Source organism: Daphnia magna, linkage group LG1, assembly GCF_020631705.1.
Source record: "Daphnia magna isolate NIES linkage group LG1, ASM2063170v1.1, whole genome shotgun sequence".
Taxonomy (NCBI): Eukaryota; Metazoa; Arthropoda; class Branchiopoda; order Diplostraca; family Daphniidae; genus Daphnia; species Daphnia magna.
The window spans coordinates 1,784,317-1,809,022 of NC_059182.1; the positions used below are offsets into that span (position 1 = coordinate 1,784,317).

At 41.1% G+C, this 24,706-nt stretch overlaps 2 protein-coding genes across 31 annotated transcripts; both read right to left on the reverse strand.

Annotated features, from left to right (window-relative positions):
- Positions 1 to 120: 120 nt before the first annotated feature.
- LOC116936524 lies at positions 121 to 20,797 on the reverse strand. Of its 30 annotated transcripts, none has more exons than XM_045179914.1 (24): positions 20,505 to 20,796; positions 19,621 to 19,713; positions 19,508 to 19,560; positions 18,673 to 18,777; positions 18,458 to 18,592; positions 18,086 to 18,267; positions 17,655 to 18,025; positions 17,383 to 17,558; positions 14,384 to 14,797; positions 13,210 to 13,333; positions 11,882 to 12,054; positions 10,389 to 10,430; positions 7,305 to 7,349; positions 7,124 to 7,245; positions 4,138 to 5,049; positions 3,665 to 4,046; positions 3,370 to 3,601; positions 2,971 to 3,256; positions 2,350 to 2,906; positions 2,042 to 2,291; positions 985 to 1,050; positions 728 to 924; positions 389 to 442; positions 121 to 277 (listed from the first exon to the last, which is right to left on the reverse strand). In XM_045179914.1, exons 8-15 carry the CDS (start codon positions 17,435 to 17,437, stop codon positions 5,029 to 5,031), a joined length of 996 nt encoding a protein of 331 aa, XP_045035849.1. In that variant the 5' UTR covers positions 17,438 to 17,558; positions 17,655 to 18,025; positions 18,086 to 18,267; positions 18,458 to 18,592; positions 18,673 to 18,777; positions 19,508 to 19,560; positions 19,621 to 19,713; positions 20,505 to 20,796; the 3' UTR covers positions 121 to 277; positions 389 to 442; positions 728 to 924; positions 985 to 1,050; positions 2,042 to 2,291; positions 2,350 to 2,906; positions 2,971 to 3,256; positions 3,370 to 3,601; positions 3,665 to 4,046; positions 4,138 to 5,028. The 30 variants fall into 30 exon arrangements, with proteins under 30 accessions (XP_045035849.1, XP_045035846.1, XP_045035847.1 ...); XM_045179911.1 differs by having other exon boundaries at positions 723 to 924; XM_045179912.1 differs by lacking the exon at positions 389 to 442 and adding an exon at positions 647 to 658 and having other exon boundaries at positions 723 to 924.
- Positions 20,798 to 21,297: 500 nt separating this feature from the next.
- On the reverse strand, positions 21,298 to 24,377 carry LOC116936515. The gene is given in 9 exon segments (XM_045179824.1): positions 21,298 to 21,557; positions 21,656 to 21,818; positions 21,917 to 22,188; positions 22,190 to 22,715; positions 22,787 to 23,271; positions 23,338 to 23,506; positions 23,580 to 23,880; positions 23,948 to 24,172; positions 24,230 to 24,377. Coding segments are annotated over 8 exon segments (2,214 nt in total). The 5' UTR covers positions 24,153 to 24,172; positions 24,230 to 24,377; the 3' UTR covers positions 21,298 to 21,464.
- Between the last annotated feature and the right edge of the window lie 329 nt (positions 24,378 to 24,706).

A 24,706-nucleotide genomic window follows, 5' to 3' on the forward strand; every position in this document is an offset into this window, starting at 1 on the left:
TACAAATAAAAACGTCAATTAACTGCCTTTCTTAACAAAAACAAAACAATTTTTCTTTTTGCATTGCACAGGCTTTTGAGTTACCTTAGACTAAACTGAACTGATTTCACAAATTAAGAATAGGCTACAATAATCATTTATTAAACAATGTCACCAGGAATATTATAGGCATTTTTGGATCCCTAATGATTTTGATTTGGCCACCACAGAACACCACGGCTTATCAGGGCAGATGTGTAAGAAGTTGTGAAACATCTTAGGCTTTCATGGTGATCACCTAAAATATATTTAAAAAAAAAAATTCTTAACACATCATCATTAGGCAATTGTCTATGCCAGGAAACAACAAAAAGAATCTTGAACAAATTGTAGAAACAAAATAGAATACAAGACAAGCTGCCCCGTTCTTCAAATTTAAATTTCAGCCAAGTTCTGCTTTCACCTTTTAATTTGAGAAAAAAGGAAAATACATTACGATAAATAGTAAAAAGATCATAATGATAGTTTGGTGAAAAAAACTGAACGCAAAGCTAAATTCCCCTTGGAAAATAGTTTACAGAGAAATTGAATTACGAGGAAGCATACCACGCCGGGGTATGCTGACACGTTGTTAAGATAAAACTTTCCCCCCTAAAATTCTGCTTACATTTTTTTCTTTCTGCCGACATTAAAACTTGTATAATGATATCAATTAGAAAAACAATGATAACAGTGCGGTATACTTAACAAATCTCAAATTCGGCAGGGCGTTTCCAATTCGCGAGACAACCATCATGGCGACCGAACTCGGCTGAGTCACCCGAAAAACAAACGACTGACATTGGAACGAAATTCTTTAGTAGTTGGCGATTTCTCCACCAGATGCTTTGACAATATGGCGGCAATCAGAAACTTGAATTGACGACTGTTCCATGATTGTCCTCCCTTGTTACATAATATTACTAAGGATAATTGTTAATTTTAAGTATAAGCTGTTTCAGTCACCTTTCAAGTGATCACATACTATTTTTTTCCAGGACTCTCCAACTGCGAACAAACAAGATGAAACACCTAGTGGGATTTAACCGGGAAAAAGTTATTCAACATATCCGAACTCCAGGGTACTAATACTAAATAATCACTAATAAAAGTAGGTTTTACTTTTTTAAATTCTGAACCAGTAGATTTCATTATTTGACTAGTTCATTGTGACAGAGTGGTTATTCAAAAAAGCATTTACTTAAAATTTTTTGAGTTTGGAAGATAAATTCTTGTGGAATCATTGAAAAAAATGTACAGATGTTAAAAGTAACTAGTTTAATGCATGCTTTATATCCTGCTTGACATTTTCACCACTGTCACAAAGTTTGGTATATAGAAACAATTACACAACCATTTGGAGTCACTATTAAGTTTTAGACATTCAAAAGATTTCAGCAAATCCTACTTTAACTTTAAGGAATTTCATTTTCAGGCATAAAAAAACACATGATGTGTTGTCCAAGTGGACTGGTGACTCCTCTAAACTCTTTGCATCTAAAACTTTTCTAAATCCGACTAACTATGAAGTTCTTCTCACTCATGAGCACCTGACGATCAGTCGTGTTGAAGAAATGATACGACAAACCATGGATATTAAAGTGTTCTATTAACGTTATTATCGACATTTGTTTTTCTTCTAACATCACGATACAGCAAACTATTGGTAAATTCGAAGACGACGTAGATGACTTCAATCCTTTAACAATAATTATCTCTCTCAACTTAACAAAAACATCCCATAATTATACCAGCAAGAAAACTTCGTAGTTTTTATGCTACTGCTTTGTTCCGCCAAAGGAAATTCGATTTCTATACTATTATGTCGACTTGAGGAGCCTCTATCTAACAGGACAGTAATTGTGATATTTCCGTCCCGTCTCCAACTTGAGAGCTGAAGGAAAGCCTCTTTTGTAAGATACCAAAAAGCTCCGCCCCACACCGAGTCGATTGGTTTATAGAATGACAACTGCATTAGTATAGGATAGGGTTTACATGTATAACCATATTGTTTATAGCTCACCAGATGAAGAAGCATTGTGTCCTGTTATGGGGTAGCAGCAAATTGTATCGACATCAGTTGCATTTCTAAAAGGAAACGTGTCCACTAGTCCAACGTTATTTATCGGTCTTTCTTTTTGGTAATGGTTGATTTCCTCTCTCAAAAGAAATCATGTGAAAAGCAAGCCAATTGCCGATAAAGGAATACCATAGGCAAAGTCCAAAAAATTTACGGAAGTTGCTCATCAAAAGCAAAACAAGTCCATCGGGTCCTATAGAAAGTAAGGTAACATTGGTCTACAAAGCGTTGTGAGTACCATGACAACTCACTGCAGTTGGGTGAATAAACCCCGCAGAGTTTTCACCGGAAGGGAGAAATCCAGCGGGTGACTTTCTTTGGCCAGCAGCAGGATCGTTTCCTCTTATAGTGTAGCACAGATACTACTTGTATACACAAGATATAAAAAAAAAAAATCCGGTTTTTTACGATAGGCCGGATGGGATACACTAGGGGATCCTACCAGCAAGTCTAGACTGCTGCTTATTTTGAAGAGGAAAGGAAATACACAGTTCGATACCATAAAAAGTACGAAAATAGTTTTCTTTCTTCAAAAACACGGACCTGGTTTAGTGACGTCACGCTGGCTATAAACCTCTTTGTCAGTTTCGATAGATGCTCGTGAAAACGGGAGCGATTTCAGGAAAGGATGGGGTTGAGCGCGTGTTATATCCTTCTTCTGGTGGAATAATCTTCTTTATTATTTAGGCTGATGGGGTCTCTAGCTCAACCTTCTTATATCGGCTGTATAATTCTAAGAAATTTAATAATGTCGTGCGTACGGATGGTCGCTCAATGTCCTTTTGAATTCTGTTTTCTTCTCTCCTTGCTGCTGAATATAAAGAAATTATGCAGGGCAGCATGTTGTGGTCAAACAAATTATGCATAAATACCTGAAAGTTTTCCTTTTTCTTAATATAATATATATTTTCTTTTCGCACATCAAATTTACTCGATGTCCATCACATACTTTAGCCTCGGGGAATAATTAAAAAGGCGTGACGCGTTTCATCGTAATGTCTTCCCGTCATTAGGTTTTTCGCACGGTCTGCGGTCGTCCTCTGCGCGTCGTTTGAATGGCAAAATTTACTGCACTATACCCGCTGGTGCTGTACAGTCAACTCTGCGGGTCATCCGGATACTAAATTATGCCAGCGCAGTGAGAGCAGAATTAACGACCTAAACACCAAAGATAAAAGATCTAAACATTAAGGATATTATTTTAATCTTTTAGAGAGAGAGAGAGAGAGAGAGAGAAAAGAAATAAATAAAAGGATAATGCACAGCAGTACTTTTCCCATGACCAACGATAAAAAGGGCGTGGTGGTAGCGTCATGTCGTTTGGTGTTCCTTCTATATTATAGGCGCATCCATTGCGAAATAAACATTCGGTCCCATAACCATCAGCTGGACAGACGATTTTGAAAGGAATCATCCATCAGCCGTCCATACAGAAAAGCTCGGGAATCGCCAGGTCTCACTTTTAGGGACCATACCGTTCACCGTTTAATGATGTAGTATACCCTACACGCGAAGAGGGTAATGTAATATTATTTCCATGTTATTAATAATAGCATTTAAAAATACCAGAAATAGAATGAAAACTAAAGTTCATTTTTGCTGTAGGTTTCCTTCTTTTTCCATAATCCCCGAGAACTTTATTTTAAAAAAGCGAATGCGAACGAGTAGAAAAAGAGAACCATGTGCAAGCTCACAGCATACGGTGGGCAGCTTCCTTTTAATGGACTGACGGACGAAAGAGATGAATTAACCCGGTTCGGTGGATTTATTCTTTTTTCTTCCTCTCTCTTTCATTCTGTTGTGTACATATCCACGCCACTCTGTCTGAATTATTTCCAGGAGAAAGAATCGTTTCAGCTTGGGGTATATAATCAAGATTGGAAAGAGAAGGCCACAGCAGCCCATCCAATCTTGTACGTATTTAGCTCTTCGTGCAAACCGAGTGCTGCTGACCTCCCAATGTAAATAATGTAGAGTGACTTTGTTTGCCGCACATGCTGATAGTGACACAACAAAACTGCAAGTCAAAAGGAACTTACCAATCTGCAAAAGGAATAAGAAGGGCATTTTTTCTCTTGGGCAGCAAGAACGATGACACATCAATATACTTGAGCGAACGAATTGGACCACTTGTGAATTGATCAGCACGCAGGATCGAACTTGGAGCAACAAAAGAATCGTTGCATAATGTAACGGGAAATGAAAAGGAAATCCACCCGTGGTAGCTAGTCAAATGCAGATGCTTCGCCTTTCACGTATAAATTAAATAGAAATCTAAAAGAAAGGAAAAAAAATAATTATTCATCAAGGGGAACGGGGTAGTCCATGCCCGAGCTACACACAAATTACAAAATTTCAATCAGTTTTCATTAAGGCTCTTTTCTTGCTTGTTTGTTTGTTCCGGCATGAGTCGGGTTCCCAGATTTGGGGGAACTCGTGTGTGTTTGTTTGGTTTAACTGCAATGTATACGTTAGGCCCTATACTTTGCGCTGTATACATCCCTCATGCTATGGCCGGGTTCTTGTTGTTGTTTTCTTTTGGAAGGGTAGAGGCGTGGGCGCTAGCGGACGGTTCGTAACAATCCTTTATCTTTCTCAGTTTCATTCCCCCCATATAGTTTTCTTTCTTCCTTCGGCCCCTCCCATCAGATAAGCACAGCAGGGTCATCAGGAGTTGACTGCCAGCCAAAACTTTAGTGTACACAGTATATGTAACACGGAAAAATATATAAAAAGAGAGAGAAAATATATATAAATAGAGCATCAAACCTTCCATGTCGATGATGTGAAAAAAAAAAAAAAAAATCGATTGAACCCCGGATTGGAATCCCCGCCTCTACTGGATTTTTCTTTCAGGCCGTTCCGATTAGAGTAAAAATATAATCGGCAATCCTGGACGATCAGTGTTTTGTGTGACATCCGTAGTCCAATCACAAATGGCTAGTTGTTTCCTAATGTAAGCCAAATTTCAACAGATTTCAATTACAAATCGTCCATTTTGAATACATAGAAATGCGTTCGAAGTGTAACGATATTTGATATCGAAAGAAGAATAGCTGCATCACGAGAAAATAGAAAGGAAACCTTATGGATCCATTACGCATATTAGGTACTGAAAGAAATCCGAATAAACAGGATAATCCTATTTCCATCACGAAACGATTGGGCCTCAATAGGCTTAGGTAAGAATCATTTCGCTAAGTGCCGACTACTTAAAATGAAATAGCAAAAACATTTCAATAATCAATATGGAACTACGTTAAGAGATTTCAAGTTTTTCATCTTTTAAAAGAGCCCGTTTTTACGAACACGTTCCCATTCTGCAAAGCGCCACTATCGAAAAATAAATGAAAAATGCGCCAGCTGACATTCGCGTAAAACATGACAGCCAACTACATCTCGTTAAACAAACACAAATTTCAAAGGATGCGAAAATATCTTTCCCGAAATCGTTTTTTACGTTCAAATGAACGGAGCAACGCCCAAAGTGTCACAACAAAAAAACAAATGTCCAGGAAGCGTATAGCACGGAATGGTTGTTGAGACATTTGAAGTGGCCCATTAGGACAATACACTGCAACACACGTATTTCTTTCTTTCTTTCAAAAAAAAAAAATAAATCCTTTCCCAGTGTGTAAAGACAAAAGAGTTTGATGATCTCAACATTCTGAAGCAAGGGAAACGGGAATCGATCCTTTGTCTTTCCTCCACACGCAATCCTTATATACTGTACACAAATAGCCAATAAATCCCGGGTGAAGTATACACAAAGCGAGGAAGAACTGAAGGGGGTTGTATTTTTTTATCGGGTTCTCAGAGCTTGAATAATCCGAACGCCACACAGTTCGCTATCCATCTACGAAATGGAACGTCTTTTATGTCGATATTGACTCCCAACATATAGGAACTGTCACGGGCACCTTTGAGTCAATGCCTTTAGTATCGGAAAAGCTGATCGACCGTTATAAAATAAAACAAAGTCAAAGATAGAAGAATGATTAAAAAAATCAAAACTTCATTGAGAGCTAAAAAGTCGTTTCTCTGGCGTATGTCAGCGATGCTGTTAAGCTTTAATTACATGCTAAGCATTTGAAAAGCAGCTCGGCGTTCATCGACTTCTATTTTTAAAGCGGATGCATGGAAAAAAAAAAGAATTTGGTGCTGTCTGTATAGAACTGTACATCGATGGCTAACTTGATTTACTTTCCCATTGACACAGACTTGCTGCCAACAAACACAGACGACGCTTATTGGATCATTTCGATAGATCGCCGGCTGCGACCAGATTTAATTCCCCCGGTTTTTCTCCTCACGACTCAAATCCCCCCCTCAAAAAAGAGATCCTCTACACATGTAAATAGTTCATAGGCAAGTTTAGCCAAACGGCAAGCAGATGGACGACGCGCTGCGTCGAGACTTAACGATCCGAATCGTGAAATAACACAGAGAAGAAGGGAGCGCGACAATGTCTCTCAACGCACATCGACTAGACTGCCCCGTCACGCTATTATTATTTAGGCCACGACACGAAAGAGAGACATTGGTTTTACTGTTGTTCAAATATCATTGTCCCTCCCCAAGACGCTGTGTGCCAAGTCTTCGTTCATATTTCCCAATAATGTTCTCGTCTTGCTGCTCTTTCACTATCTGTATTTACAGTTTGCTAACCCTTTAAAGACATTCCACCCCACTCTCCTTTTCCGTCTTCCAGCTATCTCCCTTACGCATATAGCCGTGCCCGAAGATGTTATGTCGACACCCTATGCGATGCAGTGCATCTCTATATAGGCTTATCGCAGAGTGTCGTCACCGCATCCGATTTATTTTTTCCCTATTGCCCCGCTAGCTGTTTGTGGGCCTAGACGGTCGAATATTCCAGCCCAGTTTTGTTTTCTTTTTCAGAATGCAAGATACAAGTAGACATGTATATGGGCTTTCTTGGAGATCGGATGTATAAAGAAAAAAAAAAAAAGAAATTGTAACGAGATACTTAGATAGGAAATACGAGACCGGAAATGTTCCTACCTTTCTGTAGCTATTTTTTTTTTCCCGAGGCAAGAAAGTGCATGCGAAATGATTCTGCTGGCAATGGTAGATACTCGAGGGCTGGGGAGTTTTCTCCAGTGTTTCTCTTATTGGATTTCGACCTAGACGAAGAACAATTACATGTGACGGATTTTAAACAAAAACAAAATAGGAAACAAACCTGGAAAGACAAGGAACTCACGAAAAGATCTAAATCCAATCAAGTCTGCGTAGTAGATACAGGACACAATCGGCCGGAGGGTAAGAAAGAACATGTTAAGCAAACAATAGCGAAATGCAAAGTAAAGGATGCAAAATGAAGAACGCGTAAACGCGCTAAATTCAAATGTTCATTCTTTCGCTTTGTATTTTGCGTAATTGTACGGCAGACGTATAAAGAAATTCTTGTTCAACATCGTCTCATTCCCCCCCATTCAAATGTACAGACACACTTACACACATAAGGATAGTCATCCTTAAAACGATTACGAGAATTCCAGCACCCAAACTACCGACGCATAAACATCGGGTTTAATCGACGGGAGCGGGCGGGACTTCGCAATAACGAGTACACTTCAGCCCGGCCAAATCGTTTGGACACTTTGCCTGACAGCGTGAAAATTTAAAAAAAAAGTGCCATTTTCTTCACGAACGAAAGAATCGGGCGACCAAATGTGTTGCGTCATGCGTCATCAATAAATCCCAATGTCATCCCGTCGCTCCATAAAATTACATTCTTTATAAATGATGAGAATAAATGGATGAATACACGGATGGATGGGTGACACAACCAAACAGCAGAGGGTTGACATTCAAGGGGGAGCACACAAAAGTTCCTTCCGGTCCACATTTCTTCTTCCAGATTTAAACTAAGCGCCATAGATGAACACAGAAGATACACAGCGACTCGTACTTAAAAATTTTCCACCCCGGTAACTACTTATGTGCATTTTTTTTTTTCTTCTTCCTCCTCCCCCTCGTCTTCTCCCGTTTTTTTTTTTATTGCCATATTCACGGTGCCATGGTTTCCTTTTCATTAAAATAAGATGCGTACATCACTTAGCTTGCGTGTTTGGAACTCTCGTGGGGCGGCCAGAGCGAAAGACGGTGGTGGTTTTATCCCCCCCGTTTTCTTTCGTGCACGATGACGGGTTGACACCAGACCGATTAAGTTAATGCATTAATAAAATTGGCGATGGGAAAAAAATTTAAAACTTCAAATTAATAATGAGTTTTCTTGTTTTTTTCTTTGAAACCAATAAAAAAATGAATGGAAAGCGAAGGAAGACGGTGTGAGGGCTAGAACAAACGGGAAAAAAAAATGGTGTGAAATCAAGTGGAAGTAGTTTTAAAATTGTACACAAAGAGGAGGTTTCAGCCCGACGGGGCAATCGGGACCAATAGGAAAACGGAAGCATGGCGAGAGGAGGTGGGAGATTCGCGCCGGGCGAAAATGATTGGCCCAAAACAACCGTAAAAATTACCTACTTTCTATAGCGCCTATCTCACGCTCGATACACGCATTTACACATTTTACACACAACACACACACACACACACTAGAAGAATAAAACAACATTCTTATTCCCTCCCCAACTGTTTTACAGATAGCCGGAAGGTTTCTTTTTTCGCGAGCAAAGACGACGCAATGCGTTAATCATAATACCGACCTGCGATCGACACACTTCAATTATATGTACACGATGTCACTACGGATTAGTCCTTTAAGTCAGCGACATTGGGCCCATAATCCGTGTCATGTGATGAATTTTCCTTTCTGCGTTTCTCTTCTTCTTCTATACATCATTCGGTTGTGCACACACGGCAGAAAGAAAAAGAAAAAAAAAGGGAGATAATAGAAGGAGAAAGGAAACACACCCAGAAAGGATTAACACGATCTATCCGGTTTTCTTTTTTCTTCTTCTTCTAATATACTCTTCTTTTGTTTGATTCTTTCTTCTTTTCCTTCCTGTTTTTCATCCGGTGCTAGCGCGCGGATATTCGGCCGTTTCTCCAACACACAACGTGAGAGCGCACACAGAAATAGAGTTTTCCCTTTTGCTGGATGCTGTTGTCATGGTAATGAAGCTGCTAGACGATGAGGATCCCGACAGAAGACGCAAGGACAAGTAGAAGAAAAAGTAGTAGCCTACCATTCATCCAGATGCTGGATGCGTCGAGATAGTAAGCATTCCGGCTGGCTGTTTGTCCTACACCATAAACATCAATCCAGGATAAAGGCGGAAAAAAAAAGTGGGGGGGAGTTTCAAATTAGTTATTCCGATCGAAATAAAAATCGGCTTGCTACTAATTCAATGCAATACTTTTGAAAATGTACAATGCTCTCAATTTCCCAAATTGAAACGTACACTGACTGCAACCATCTGATTTAGTTTGCTGTACACAAACTATCGATCCATCCCACCCTGCCCTTTCTTTTTTTTTTTTATTGCTTTGTCAGTTGAGAATGACAGACTAACAAACAGTCAGTCGGTGACAATAGTGAAAATAAAAGGCGAGCATGCAAAACTCGGCTGTTTCGACACGTTCATACTTAATACGTATGCCAAGCGCATAGCTCCTCCTTGCCGAGTGAAAACAAAAATGTATTTTGTCTTGATTTTTTCCTCTCCTCCGCTTTGTTGTTGATGCTTTTTTATTTACTTCACAAATTCTCCCCCCTTTTTCTTTTCGCTTCCCGTCAGGCCCGACGTGAACGATCGATAGTTAATATAAGTTGTATAGTAGCAAAGAGTCTCGAATTGCCTTTGGTGCGCACATAAACATTCCGATGCTCTCTCCATGTTCCGTATCCTTTTCAATAGAGACCTCCTGACTTGTGTAGTGGCGGTCATCATTTCCTTGTTGATTTAAAGTCACAGTATTTCAAATGTAAGAACCAAAAAAAAAAAAAAAAGAATGAAAGAAAAAGGACGGGGGCCAACGAGGTTTGAAGTGTGCTGGAGAATGTTTGATCAAACAACACACGGGATTCATCGATCGCTGGCGCTCGTCGCTTATTTTAGGAAGGGAAACAAGTAAAAAAAATAATAATGTGTCGAAATGAAACCGACCCGAAGTCCTTGGTCCACACATAACTTTGCACTTCAACAAAAGGGTCAATTCCGCACGAAACCTCCAATAGAAAAGAACAGACTTTGGGACTTGCCTACGCCGCTTCGAAATGAAGTTTTCAGTTTGCCAACACAAGTAATCAACTCGAGCAAACACACACAAAAATACGTAACAATGAAAATGATCTAACCTGAACTCATACTGCTGCTACTGCTCCGGATGGGCGCTGGACCTATACAAATTAAAAACAAATTTTTTTAAAATTAAATGGTTAATCATAGTCGGAAATATGGGAAACCCTTGGAATTAACCGAAATATATAGATCAAATACTCAAGACAAAAAGGAAGGAAAGAACAGACATCACACGCACTAGAATCTAACGCTCCGTGATGTGAATAATTCCAATTAGGCATTCAAATGAGAGATAGCAGAAACACTGCTCGAAGGTTGACATTTGAAATTTAAAAAATAAAAATGTTGGAAAATAGTCTATAGAAATTCTCTTTTACGGTTTCAGAAAATAGGAATGAAAAATAAATATCCTTTCGGGTTGAATTAATGATCAAAAGGGGGTAGTATGCTTCATGGTCCGGTATCCACGGTAAGTGATATAGCTTTTGAATGGCTTCCTCTATACGAAAGAAAACCAACAGAGGATGATGGAAGCGCAGCATTCAATGGATCTTTTTTTTTTTTCTAAATAAAAGAGTCCCAAGCGATCGAGGACGTCGCTTTTCTTTACCTCCCGCAACGCCCATTTCATCTTCATTTTCCAAGAATTTAAACATACAAGTTCCGACGAATAACGATATGAAAATGTCTTTTAAAAAAATACATATCGACATCATTTTCAATACAAAACCGGTTGAATTAAGGACATGATTGCTTCACTTCTCGATATCGATCGAGGGTACTTCATTTCTGTTCGAAAACAATGACACGAAATTTGAAACTTTTGTTTTCAGTTTCAAAACCACAAAACGCACCCCGCCCGCCTTTGTGCGTTTTGTGCCCACCCAGCCCAACTTTCGTCATTAAATGTTGGGAGGTTATATCGATCCAATTTTAAACATTTGAAGGGAAGGAAGGAAGTAAGAAAAAAGAACTCCACCAAAGACTTCCATTAAACTCGAGTTCAATCTTCAAAACTTTGAATGACTTTTTAACTTTTGCCCACCCCACCAAGCGCCTTCGTTTTCATTTGCTCCTTACGACAGGAGCGAACATTGTGACGACAAGAAGAAGAAAAAAAAAGAGCCATGTAAAATGGGAAATATCGACAGGATCCAATAAAGTCCTTGCCTAAAGGCTGACTCATTTAACATGGCGGGAAATATTCAATTTTTTCAAATTACCTCCAAGTTTCGTACGCCCCTTTTTTCTTTCCATTCCACCAAACCGATAACGGAAAATTAGACTTTACCATCGAATACAAAATTGAGAGAGATCCCGTTAAGCCTTTCACGCACAAAAAAAAATGCTTTTTTCCCCCAGAAAGTATGGATTTTAGTTTCCAAGTTGAACCACAAAAATGGATGGGAAGCTCGGCGGAATCGATCAACGTTTACAACAGCCTACCATATTATTCCCTTCAAAGAAATGAACAAGAAAATGTCGATAGACGTAGAAAAGGACAAGCAAATAAATAAGATGAAGGTAAAAAAAATAAATAAAAGGTGACCTGGATAGTAAATGAGTCTGCGAGCGATTTGATACTGCGTGGCCGGAATGGACAATACGCACTCGAAAATGGTTTCCTGGCGGAGTGAGCGGTCGTGGACTACCCGGTAGAGCGTCACATCGTAGAGTCCGCGTCGATTTACAACTTCAGCCGGCATTCCATCCATCTCCAATCTAAATCGATACATAACAAATGACTTCTTTTCACATCAGAAAAAGGTTTAAATCTTTTTTTTTTTTTAAATGTCAACCCAACCAAGACGGAATGCATCACGTGTCCAATATTTCACTAACTTTTTTTTTCTTCAGGCTTTCCCGTCAAATTAATTGCGTACTACTCCCCACCCAACGGTTACTAACTCCTTGTCGATGACTTGGGGCTTTCCAAACCACTTCGGGCTCAAGAGCTACCAATTCTGTATCCTTACAGATTAGGCGTTGGCCATATAGGACGCCTCCCACACACACCTACTCCAAACTGTCTTGCAACGAATTTATTGCTCGCACACGTACAACGTCGCTCACCGATGTAAAGAGAAAAAAGAAAGAACGGAGATGGGATTCCATCACCTGGGTCAACGCGACCGCTGCTACATGGCCGGCGGCCCCACTTTTGGGCGAAAATCCATCAGTCCTCTCTAAAAATATCGATAGAATCCCATCAGCCAGAGAGCGAAAAAGTATTACCTACACACACACATATAAAGGTCCTTTTATTCCTATATTTCTAATATTCCAGGTGGGCAAAATTGTGAAGGGTCTTTCTCAATGCCCGATAACACCGCCATGTGTAATGGCGGAAAGGCCATAATCCTTGGACGCGTTAGAAATACAAGAGATCGATTAATCAGGAAATAAATATATATAAACTTAGAAAAGAGAAAAGCAAGTCCAGGGCACTTAATAAAAAGATTTTTTTTAGGGGGGGGGGGCTACGGTAAAAGCGAAATAAACCTTAGAACGCACACACACCCCCAAGACAGTCAAAGAGTTAAGTAAGATGAATCGGAGCATGGCCCATCATCGCCAGGGTGCCGCAGATAGAACGACGGCCAACGAACGATCGAGTGATGGACGATCTATCACCCCCCCCCACTAAAAAACCAAACCCACATGCACACACCACCCCGTCCTTTTTTTTTTTCTCTCTAACTTTCCCATATGATCCGTCCACGCCCAAAAGATCGATTCATCCATATCTTAAGAAGTGCACGAAGAAGAGGAAATATCAAAGAAATATGAACTATGTCTTTGGAGGGGGGGGGGGGGAATGATAATCACAAAATAAATGCCGATTATCGTATGCAAATTAGTAAAAATGTCACATACCCGGGACGATCACCACGATAGAGCTGAAGCCGAGGTCTGGGCGAAATACCTTCGACTCTGCACGTCACGTTGACAGCGTCAAACGACATTTTCTGATGCCATATTTCAAGATTGCGAGCAGGAGCTATAACGGACAGGGAAAAAGAAACGTGTTGATTAGTTTAAGTTGTTCGCATTTTATCACAAGGACGAAATAGGTACATCATTTAATCTTCCCTACATCAACAAGCTAATGGTTTTACATTCCACCTCCATAACATAAGAAGCAGCAGCAGCAGTAAAAGAAGATGGACGATATGGCTGATCTGCCCTTGCCACGCGCATTTCTTTTTATTTTCCATAAAGTCTCCATCATTCACATGTTTTCTTCTTCTTTCCAACACCCACTTTGTCATCCTGATGTTCGCATATAGACTCACGCCATAACTTGATTCATTTCAATTTGAGGGCTCTACGCCATTTTCTTTTTTGCACCCCCTATCCCATAAGAAAAGAAGACAAACGAGTTCGAAACTCACGCAGGGAGGGGGGAGAAAAAAAAATAACAAGATGTTCCTAAAATCGACAAATGATGAACGGTCCACCGTAGCCGGAAAAGTCATTGAATCATGCTTCCAACCCCCCGTTCTTTTTTTTGTGTTTCGCCAACAACCTACCAGGCTGCGTACATACCCTATACAACACGCATCTAAATCTTTAAAGCCAACATGGATTCATCTTTCATACTAGTCTTGTTCAATATCTACTTGAATTTTCTTTTATAGCTAAAAGAGCGGAGATGGGCGACACACTATGTAGATGTGGAAGTGAGCCAATATTTTTCATTCGGAAACGGACCCCTCCCTCCTTATGGTACCCATCTCTCCCAGCTTTCGAACCATTTGGCGTCAAAGGGAAAGCCAACAGCTGCTACGCCCTACATCTCTTATCTGTATAGCTCCGGCGAGACCGTTGTGGCTTCCTCATCATGCAACCCCCCTTTTTTTACAAGGCTACTGGGTATAGAGAGAGTAGTTAGTAAGTTTACAAGACTACGTTAGATGGATGATGCGGAGGCAGGTTTCCTACACGACATTACCTTCATCATTTTAGGCTATAACGCGATGACGATTATTCACCGTGAACTCACGAAAATGTCGAATCAAATTTCATTTTTTTTTAAAAGAAAACTTACTGTAAATGATCATGGTCCGGGCGGCGACAGCCTCCTCTTCGACGGTGGCGACTTTGCAGCGATAGACGCCACTCAGTTCGTAAGTAGGTTTAAGGATCTCGAGCGCCCTGTGCCGCTTGTGCGGGTCATTGGACGCCCGATAGTCGAGATTGAGACGGCCTTTGAGCACACCAAGATCTTGCGGCCGTTTGCCCGGTATCCATTGATAGACGGGACTGGAACCGTTCTGGAAATACCATTGAACGACCAACTCGGATTTCTTGTCGGCAGAACGTAAAACGTAATCGCAGTCGAGGATGACCGACGTTGCCGAACCGTCTTCCACTACGGCCGGTACGCGCATTTCAACAATTTGAAGCATTGGTCCCGAATCTGTCACGCTGCTAACGCTCCCGGAAACGACCGGAACATTACCTAAATATTAATACATAAAAAGAAATAGTCAATATATTTTTTTTGAAAGAAAAAGAAGAAATAAAGAAGTTTTTATTATAGGTCAAATCACGCAAATCCGCACGACACAACGGAATTCCAACTTTCAAAGATAAGTACTGGAATTTGCGCTGATTTTCTAAGGTATTCTCTCTTTTTTTTTTTTCCTTGCTCTGTTGCCTGTCTACGCGGAAAGTTGCAACCGACACAAAATAATGATATTCACCGTGTGCTACCTTCAGATATTGATCAATCCCGTCACGAACGGCGAGTTCGGGGACCCACCAAGTTTTTATTCGTCTTTTTTTTTTATTATTCTCTCTTGTTCCAGACTTTCTTCATCGTCGCTGCGAGCCCTCCCCGAAACGTCGCACGCGTGCACACACAAAACAGGAACACGGCAGCGGTTACCGAGGTAGACTTATTGTCCTGTCCCAATATTGTTGTATTTGTGTCCCTGCGCGTGTACGTAATTGAACGAACTCTAGCGTGTCCAATCGCCCATCATCTTTTTTGATCAAAACATACCTCCCCCCTTGTCAAAAGATTGAAAAGTCACTCCTTCCCGGTTCGCTTTTGATCGGGTAAGAAAAGGTCGGTGGAGGCGACCGGACAACATCCCGCCCTAACTACGAAGATAAATCTAAGCGACGATCAAACGATGCGTTTGATCTTCATGCCTCGCTAAATCCATTTGCTTTTCGACTAAACGGTTCTCGACATCGCCAGCTGCCTGGCGCCACTTTCAAAAATAAACAAGGCGGGTGAGTGAATCGATAGGTACAATTTAACTGGTGCACCAAGTAAAACCCTGTTGGATGTTTGGTGGCCTGCAGTTGATAGCACCAAATCTGGGCACCGCGAGATACAAAGCTCTTTAATGAGAGTCACGTGACTTCAAGAGCACAGAGAGACGTATACGCTTTTTAAAAAAAAATAATAATAATAAAAACTATGTTTCGGGGCTGTCTCTACACTCTCTCTCTCTTAGCTCTGGATATACGTAACGATGTAGTGAACAATACAAAAGGATGAACGGTGGGGTGGAGGGGAGGAGAAAGCTAGGCGCCCAAAGACGGGAGAAAGACACACTACCCTTCATTAATCGGCACTCCCTGACGGATCGTATAGCAGTGGTAGTTAATTATCCGCACACAGCAGCAAGCGCTAGCAGAAAACTCTTGCGGCTGGTACACGACAGCAAGAGACCGACGCCATCATCCATCAAGACGTTGGCGATTTGTTTCGTCCCCAGCTTCTCCCCCCCTCCTACCGCCATTCGCGTGACATTGGAGCGACATCAGGAAGTTAGAAACATCACCCATCGCATCGTGTGCCAAAGGATTTTTTTTGCCCCTTCTTGTGATGATCCAACAGTAGAAAACCGGAAGGACTGCTTTAAAAAAAATTTTATAATGCACCAGGGTTGTTTCTTTTTTTTTTAACAATATAGGGGCGAATTTAACGTGTGCGGGTTTAGTTGACATTAGAATATTGTTGGACAAAGATCGCGTGGTGGGGTGCCATAATATCGAACGAGACGGGCCACAATTCCGGACTATTCAGATTTTTTCAATATGGACACACACACACAAAAAGGAGAGAGCGGGACCGTGAGTTTAGACGCGAGAGGTTTGGATGTATTTATGCCGACGACACACGCCCGCAGAGGGACGTGCGTGTAAGATTGAGGAATAAAAACGCAAGTTGTCCGAACACGACCTACTGGACAGAAAGGGAATGTAACAGTTTTCCTACCCCCAGCCGTTAAAGGTAGTAATATTAAAGCGGGTGGGAGGAATAATCGATTAATCGATGGGTATGGTGAAAAATTGTTTTTCTTTTTTTTTTTCTTTGTATCCGCCAGTTGGTGCCAGGCCAGAAGTCACATCGGCTAATCATAATAAATAATTGCTTTTTCCTAGATTTTTCGCTAATAAACCACTAAGGATAATACATTTTAAACTGGTCCACCCCATTTCTTCTTTTTTTAAGCACTTGCCTAACGAACCTGAAAAACGATCCGGTTCTTCAGATGAATCAATTGATTTTGAAGGAGGGAAAAGAATAAAAATCTTTAAAATGATGATGAAAAAGGGCGAGGGACGAAACGATCAAAAGTTCAAGCGAGGATTCTAGCGGAAGAGGAGCTCTTTTATACGACCTTGTTACCTTTTCTTTATCGTCTTTGAAAATAAAGACGACAATTAAGAAGAAACCCTGCGAAAAAAAAGGGGGGACGGCTAAAAACGTGGCGGAAGAACATCGATACGACATCAAAAACTATTTCTAAAAATCTCTTTTCGCTTATTTCAAAACGATCGATAAAAACCCTGAAAACATATTTCAACTGGCCAAATCTCGTCAAAATAATATCGTTTCAGGCTTAACGTCATGAACGATTTGACCGAATCGGACAGGATTCATCTGAAAATGGCGCTAGTCCCAAAGACGCGGAAAAAAATGGACCACTTTGGTGGCCCTTACCGATTATCAATGAAAACGTAAAAAAACGAGACATTTCTTAATAAGAAAAGAAGGTGGAGCTTAAAGAGTAGTTTTTTTACCTGTAACGGTCGAGAAGACGACGAGTGAGATGACCGAAAACATGGTGAAACACATGGGTTGATGATGGAAGCAGTGATAATGGTGGCGGATGCACCTAGTCCACGAGATGCCATCCAGTACCGCACCGCACCGAGGAAGAGACAGCAATGAGCTGCAGAAATGAATGCGTTTCCCACTAATGAAACAAAATGTTTTTCAATCAAAGATGCTAGACACGAACGATATTTGAAAACAACTCTCAAACTGCTGAATAAGGGGCAACGTAACTGACCGTGATGGTGGCACGTTTGCAACTGACGTGGTTTGCAGCCAATTCACCAGTCTATGTCCAAATGCGAAGCCCGTTTGATTCGGAACACGTACAGCGGGACCCGAACAACAGAGCCATCTAGTAGCATTTAAATTGCTATTCGCCAAAAAAAAAAAGGCAAATCCATTCCTTGGCACCTCTCACAGCTGGGGAGCCTCGGAAAGCAATGAATAATAGCAGATCGTATGACTCTTCTGCGCAGCAAGCTCCTTCTTCCGTCTTGGGGTGTCATTCATTATGGGGTGGCTTCTTTCTTAATATGGGGTAAATAACAACCTCATCCAAGATTATGAATTGTATGTAGAACCGTAAAGAAACCAGTAGTTGTAGTTCTAGAAGTTGTAGAGCCTTACTCGAGGCGGATGTTTTTTAAAACTTGTGAGTCGACTTACCTCATTTCGTAGTCATTTGTGTACACATCCGGCTGAGCGATGCGCTTAGGAGTGTGCGGCAGTTCAGTCGGCAGCTTCGCAAGCAATTAGCTTGATTGGTAACGTAATCCTGTGCCGTGTTTTCATAGCGCCGTAATTCTACACCAGCATACCCGCGACGGATGACTTCTCAAGAAAAATACCTGAATAAAAAGACAATTACAAATGTTAAAACCTTTCTGTTGTCAATTTTTCTTGAACAGAAAGTTGCACTGACAATAGAGGAAAGATTCCATTTCACAAAAGAGGGGGGGAATCGAGAAGTTGCCTGCATTACGAATATCGCAGAAATGTAAAGCGTTATTAGATAGCATAGAGGTAATAGATGCCAACCCATGAGCGGTGACTTAGGTCGAATAACACCAGTCAACAGAATGGAACCCTAGTGTCATATGACAACTCGTGACGAGTTTAGGTAGTACACGCGGATCTAGAATCCAATGGGCTCGGCTGTCCTTTTCCCAACGACTTTGTTCAAATGAAATCAGATCCAAATAATACTGGGATTAAAATTAAAATAATAAATTTCTTGTCAACCCATTTCATACCTTGAATAAAGTCGTTCGTGAACAGTCACAGTAGATTGGCCGGTTTTGGTGGATCGTGAGCATGCGACTGCAATCAACTGAAGTCTGGTCAATTTCCTTTGATGGCTGCAATAAAATAAAAACAAAAGTTTTTAACAATTTAAGTTGGATTTTAAATCGACGAGCGGAATTTTTTTTTATTGATTTAACATAAGATGGCAATAGACAAAGGTAATATGGCCATGGAATTATGACTTTTTTGCAAGTATCCCCATTGCGACAATTTCGGGACTTGGACGGTTTGGTTCAATAAATTGGACCGGCGGGAAATCGTGTCGTAAGATTTCTATTCAACACAAAAACAACAGTAGACCTCACAACATAATTACGACCTGGTAACGACCGACTAATCCCCCGGGGACAACGGAAAAGGCGGCTTTCTTTGAAAGTAAAAATAAAATCTATTACATGCATGTTTGTTTTTCCCAAAAGTTCGCAAGGTTCTACCTGAATGAAGTTAATGGCGGTTAAATATAACAAACCTAGGAGGGAAATTACATTTCGCACAATTCTATCTCAGGATATTGAACATTCGGAATATGTTTTTCATGGTTACCCAGAAGAGGAAACGGCAGGTCGCAGATGGCTAATCAGAACGTATACACGGCCAATGTTCACGGTACCCCCCCTAGGTGAGATCATTATCGCCTAGAATTCCGCAGCAGATCGATCGCATCGCTTCCGAAGAGAAAACGATCATTACGCTGATCCTGCCCGCGGAATCTTTTTTCACACAGTACTGGTTTTTCCCAGCTGAATTGAACACAGGGCACTAATCATTGAATTTGTTTCTTACCGAAGAATTTGCAGAAAGTAACCATGCCATATTTAGTTTCAAGCAGATTGCACCTATAAATAACGTGTAGAATATTAGTCAAGCGTTAGAAAGAGAATTCTTTTAATAGCTACCATTGCTTGTTGTTGAAAGGAGGATCAACTCTTTGGCTATGGTGTTGATCAAGGAGTTCTTGAAGTTCAGACTCAACAGCCCCAGTCTTTGATCTAGAAAAAACACTGGTGGCTTTGCTTGAAGTTGTGATGGGCTGTCAACAAGTGGCAAAAAGAACTGAATTTCCTTTGACTATGACGCAAACTTCCTGGCTGACGTCAAGTACAACGTACAAGTAAGGTTACAAATGGATTAAAGGTCAATCGGAATCAGTGGAACACATGCATCTATTCAACCAGACATCAAACTACTTTTGTGAATGCCGGATGGTTCACTGGATCTCCTAACGAGATGGCTCCGCCTGAAATTCGACTTGAAAGCAAGCATGACGTGCCAAACACAAGATTTTATGCTTAGGAATCCTATTCAAATGTTAAAGGAAAATATCTAGAACTTTTGGTCCTACAGTTGGCATTTCCTCCCCAACAAGTAGCTAACAGAGAAGTTGTGCAGCAACGAGAGCAGAAAAAGTTTTCTTTCAACATTTTTTGATTGTATAGCCATAGATCCTAATTACCAGATCTCTCACACAGCTTTTCAGTTTCTATGGGGTACCCCATGTGAAGCACTTCGAAAAAACTTGTTCTATCATTAAGCTGCACCTTGTTTGTTCCTCGGTGGTGAAACCATTTCTTACTAGAAAAGCTATTCAACACATCTGGATTCTGGAATATAGTACTGCTGAGCTTTAAGCGTGTGTCTGAAAGGACGAATAAACAAAGAGAGTTGAGAAAACAGATCGGTCCTTCACAGAAAGTGAGCATAAAACCACGTGATTGGAATCTTCTCAATGGCACGAGCAACAAGCAATTATTACAAAGACTAAAATTTAAGAATTAATTACAGTTTCATGGTGACGATGACGAAGGATAAGGAAGCGATGACAGTATGAAACAGTGTGCATAATCAATGCAAGTTCACTGGGATACAAACAGCAACCATTTTTGTTCACTTAACCCCTTTGAAAATTCACGCCATAAAAGGTTGCACGAACAGAAGACACATAACTGCCATCTACTGACTTTAACGTTAACTGGTCAACAGCAGTCTAAGTATCGGCAATCGAAAAACTAGTCTGCGCTCTGCACTGACTGCGGAAGCGAGACCGAAAAAGAAAATTCATGACAAGAATACTGCCACAATATCGTAATAAATTAAGCATTTAAACAATATGTAACCAGCAGTGTCCACGACTTCAATTTTTTTTTTTGCTGATAAAAAAAAAATCAAGATCAGCGACAGTAAGGTGCTGCTACCTAGCGGTCATATTTTAAAACAATTACTTCATTCGGGACCTAATTTTTAAAATATTAATAAAAAAAGCTAAATAAATAATTCAAAATCAAATATCCCTTTTCGGCACTTTCTAGTGGCATACTAATGCCATGAGAAGTTTTCGTCTAGCATTAAGCCGTAATGTCGTTCCCAGTAATCCTCAGGATTATTCTTTAATCAATTTTCCCTTGTTACTGGCTATGAAAATTTATTTCCCAAAACGGATAAGTTTGCTACGGCAACCTTCGCAAGGCAAAGAACGCTTTAAGGAGGAGCTTAAAAAGGCTTCGACCAAATAATTCATGATAAAACTATTATACCCCACAATAAAAACCCAATTAAGATTAAATGGCAGCACGAAATGTTGGAAGAAAACCAATCGTGTATAATTCGTCACGTGACAGAAGCACTACGGTAATTGAACGCTTTAGAAAATGGTTAGTCAAAAATTGGCTTCGTTGGGCTAGGTGTTACCACTCGTTGCTTGGTCCGATTTCAAGTTAAATTCGTCGACAATGGAATGTTATTTTTACGGCATTGGCATACCAGCTGGCCATGGGTCATTGTACAATGGATCTCTGCAGCAAAATCCTTCTTGGTTCGTGTCTTTATTCAGGCAAGCCTAATTTAAAAAAATAATGAACCGATTAATTTTTGTCAATTTAGCAAATGACTTTAATGCAGTTAAAACCGATAAAAAAATTATGACTGATAAATTACCATCAACGGAACGCGGAGGTACTCTTTCTCGTAAGGAGACAACCTTACTGGTGTGTTAACCATCACACCGTCAACACTGCAGAATTCTTCAGTCACGCATTTCATTGCAGCAGCGCATCCAGGAAAAGAACTACCCGGTGGGCCTTGGAGGATAGAAGCAGTACTGCCATCACAAATTGTTAGTATGCAACCATAAGTTAATACCCCAGGCGATAAATACATAAGTCATTGATTAGTTGAAAATTAATTTTGTCTTTTTACTTTGTCTGACTCTGAGAAGCTTGGTATGTAGGTTGGTGAGAAGAAGGTGCTGGCTGTTGATATGCAGGCCGGGCAGGTTTGAAACCAGAAGCCGTGTGTGGGGGCGTGGCAGGTTTCTGGGCAGGGGGTGGCAAATAGGATTGCGATGGTGGTTGATAGGATGCAGAAGCCACTTGGGGGCTGACGGGTCTCGGTGTTGGGCCCGGTGAAGTGGGAATAACATATTGGTTGGTCTGCTGCCCTTGTTGACTAAATGAAACCGCAGCACCTTGACCTACTACGGGTCCTTCCATTGCTACTGGATGACCCAGCAGCTGTGGCTGTGACGGTTGGTCGATTTCCATTTGACTGACCGTTGTTAAAGGACGAAACTGAAGGCCTGCCATTATTGGTCGAGACGGCAGCAACAGATGCAGAGACTACAGGTCGATTTAATGAAGCACCACCTGTTTGAGTTGGTACCTTGGTCATACCGGGCATAGGCATGCCAGCGGGCCAAGGATCTTCGTACAACGGATCCCGACAGCAGAATCCCACTTGATTAGTATCGGGATTCGTACATTCCTTTGAAGAAAATCACATTTTAAAATTTGATTCGTCAACAATCAAATTCTGAATATTAGACATTGGGCTTTAGAAACGTACCATCAATGGAACGCGTAGGTATTCCTTCTCGTACGGAGATAACCTCACAGGTGTGTTGACCATAACACCCTCGACACTGCAGTATTCCTCGGTCACGCATTTCATAGCAGCTGCGCATCCAGCAAAAGGTGGGGCCGGTGGACCTTGAAGAGTACTTTAATGGTGAACCATAAAAATTAGCATCATCCATCAACATGACATTGGATAGCTCTCTGTGAAATTTACTTTGTTTGCTGCTGGCTCTGAGAAGCCTGGTAAGTCGGTGTGGGCGGTTGGTATGCAGTGGCAGGTCGTTGAGCTTGGCCAGCGGGTTGCTGGTTAAAAGGTCGTTGTGATGGGGTCCCTGAAGGAGGGCCGTAGTGTTGAGATGGTTGTCCATGCTGAGCGGGTGATGCTTGATTGAATGAAGAAGCCGCAGCACCTACACTAGACACTGGCCTTCCATTGCTACCTGTAGAAACCGCAGCTGTGACTGCAACGGCGGGTCGATTGACATTTGACTGACCGTTGTTAAAAGACGAAACTGAAGGTATGCTGTTAATGGATGACACAGCAGGAGCAGAGACTACAGGTCGATTTAACGAAGCACCACCTGGTTGGGTCGGCAATTTGGTCATGCCGGGCATAGGCATATCAGCGGGCCAGGGATCTTCGTACAATGGGTCACGACAGCAGAATCCAACTTGGTTAGTTTCGGAATTCGTGCACTCCTTTAAGATTTAAAAAAACAATCTGATTAATAATTAATGAAATGCAATGGAAATCACGAATATTACCATCAATGGGACCCTGAGGTGTTCCTTTTCGTATGGGGATAGCCTTACGGGTGTGTTAACCATAACACCATCAACACTGCAAAATTCTTCGGTGACGCATTTCATTGCGGCCGCACATCCAGGGAATGGCGCAACATTTGAAGACTGACCTTGAGATGCAGCCCCACCACTATACAAAATCATTGCCGGATCGTTAAGCAAGATTCGTCACGCATGATGGTAGCCCCCAAAATAAAACTTACAAATTCTGGGACTGATGAGGAACTTGTGCCGAATGAGAGGATGATGCAGCAGTTGGAGGCAGGTACTGCTGGCTGACATAATTTTGCTGCCCATTACTGTTGCTATGGCTGGATGCTACTGCGGAATGACCAGCAGCTCCAAAACACTTTCCTCCACCACAACCAGGAACTAAGGGACGGGCGTGAGCTCGTGATGTATCGATAGCCCGAGCCCCGGAAGAAACACCTCTGTTTTGTGCTGCTGTTTCACTAAAAGGTGATTGAGATCCTTGCCACCAGTACTGTTCGTTATTAGAACGACCTTTCATTGTCGGGATGACAAAAGCAAATGTAATTCTCAGAGATAATAGAAATAAGATTGAGTTTACCTTGTTGAGGTTGTTGTTGAGCTGTTGCCTGGATGCCAAGGGAGTGATAACTAGATCCACTGTATGCGATCCCGTTTCCATTAGGACCGGATCTCGACGAGAACGAATGCCCGGAATACCGTTGATTGTTGTACGGATTGCTGTCTGCTAATTGGATAAGACAGACGAAAAGGCCAACGAATGTTGCCAAATTGATGCAAGTCATTCTTGAATGACACTGTTTACCTGATTAAGATTTAAATGAAATTAAATGAAAAGTGAATTTAGAGTTTATTCTATTACCTTGATCAGGGTACAGTTTCTCACGTAGAATCCGGACGAGAAATTGCCGGACGAAGAACGCCGAAAAAACCTGAAGATTGAACTGGTTGATGTTGAAGCCGAAGTCGTTGGTTTAAATACTCTTTCGGCTTTGCCACCTTGAGTTTGATGGGTGGGAGGGTATTCTTCTATGGCCACAAGCATTCACTTTCAATTGTTGCTCCGCCTTGTCGAGTACCATTGCCATGCAAAAATCGAGTTAAGGGGGAGGGATTTCCCAGTTTGCCTGTGTACGAAGGAAACAAGAAGAAACCCGGAGATGGCCCAGGAAGGAATTTGGTTTGTTTTTTTCTTTTATAAAAAAAAAGGCAACGTCACGATCCAATTGCGTGAACTTGAACATCCGCTATCAATCCACAACATCTTTTTATGCATCGATTTTTATTCCAGCATTTTTTTTTAAATAAAAAGAGTAATTACACTACTCGAATGTAGTTG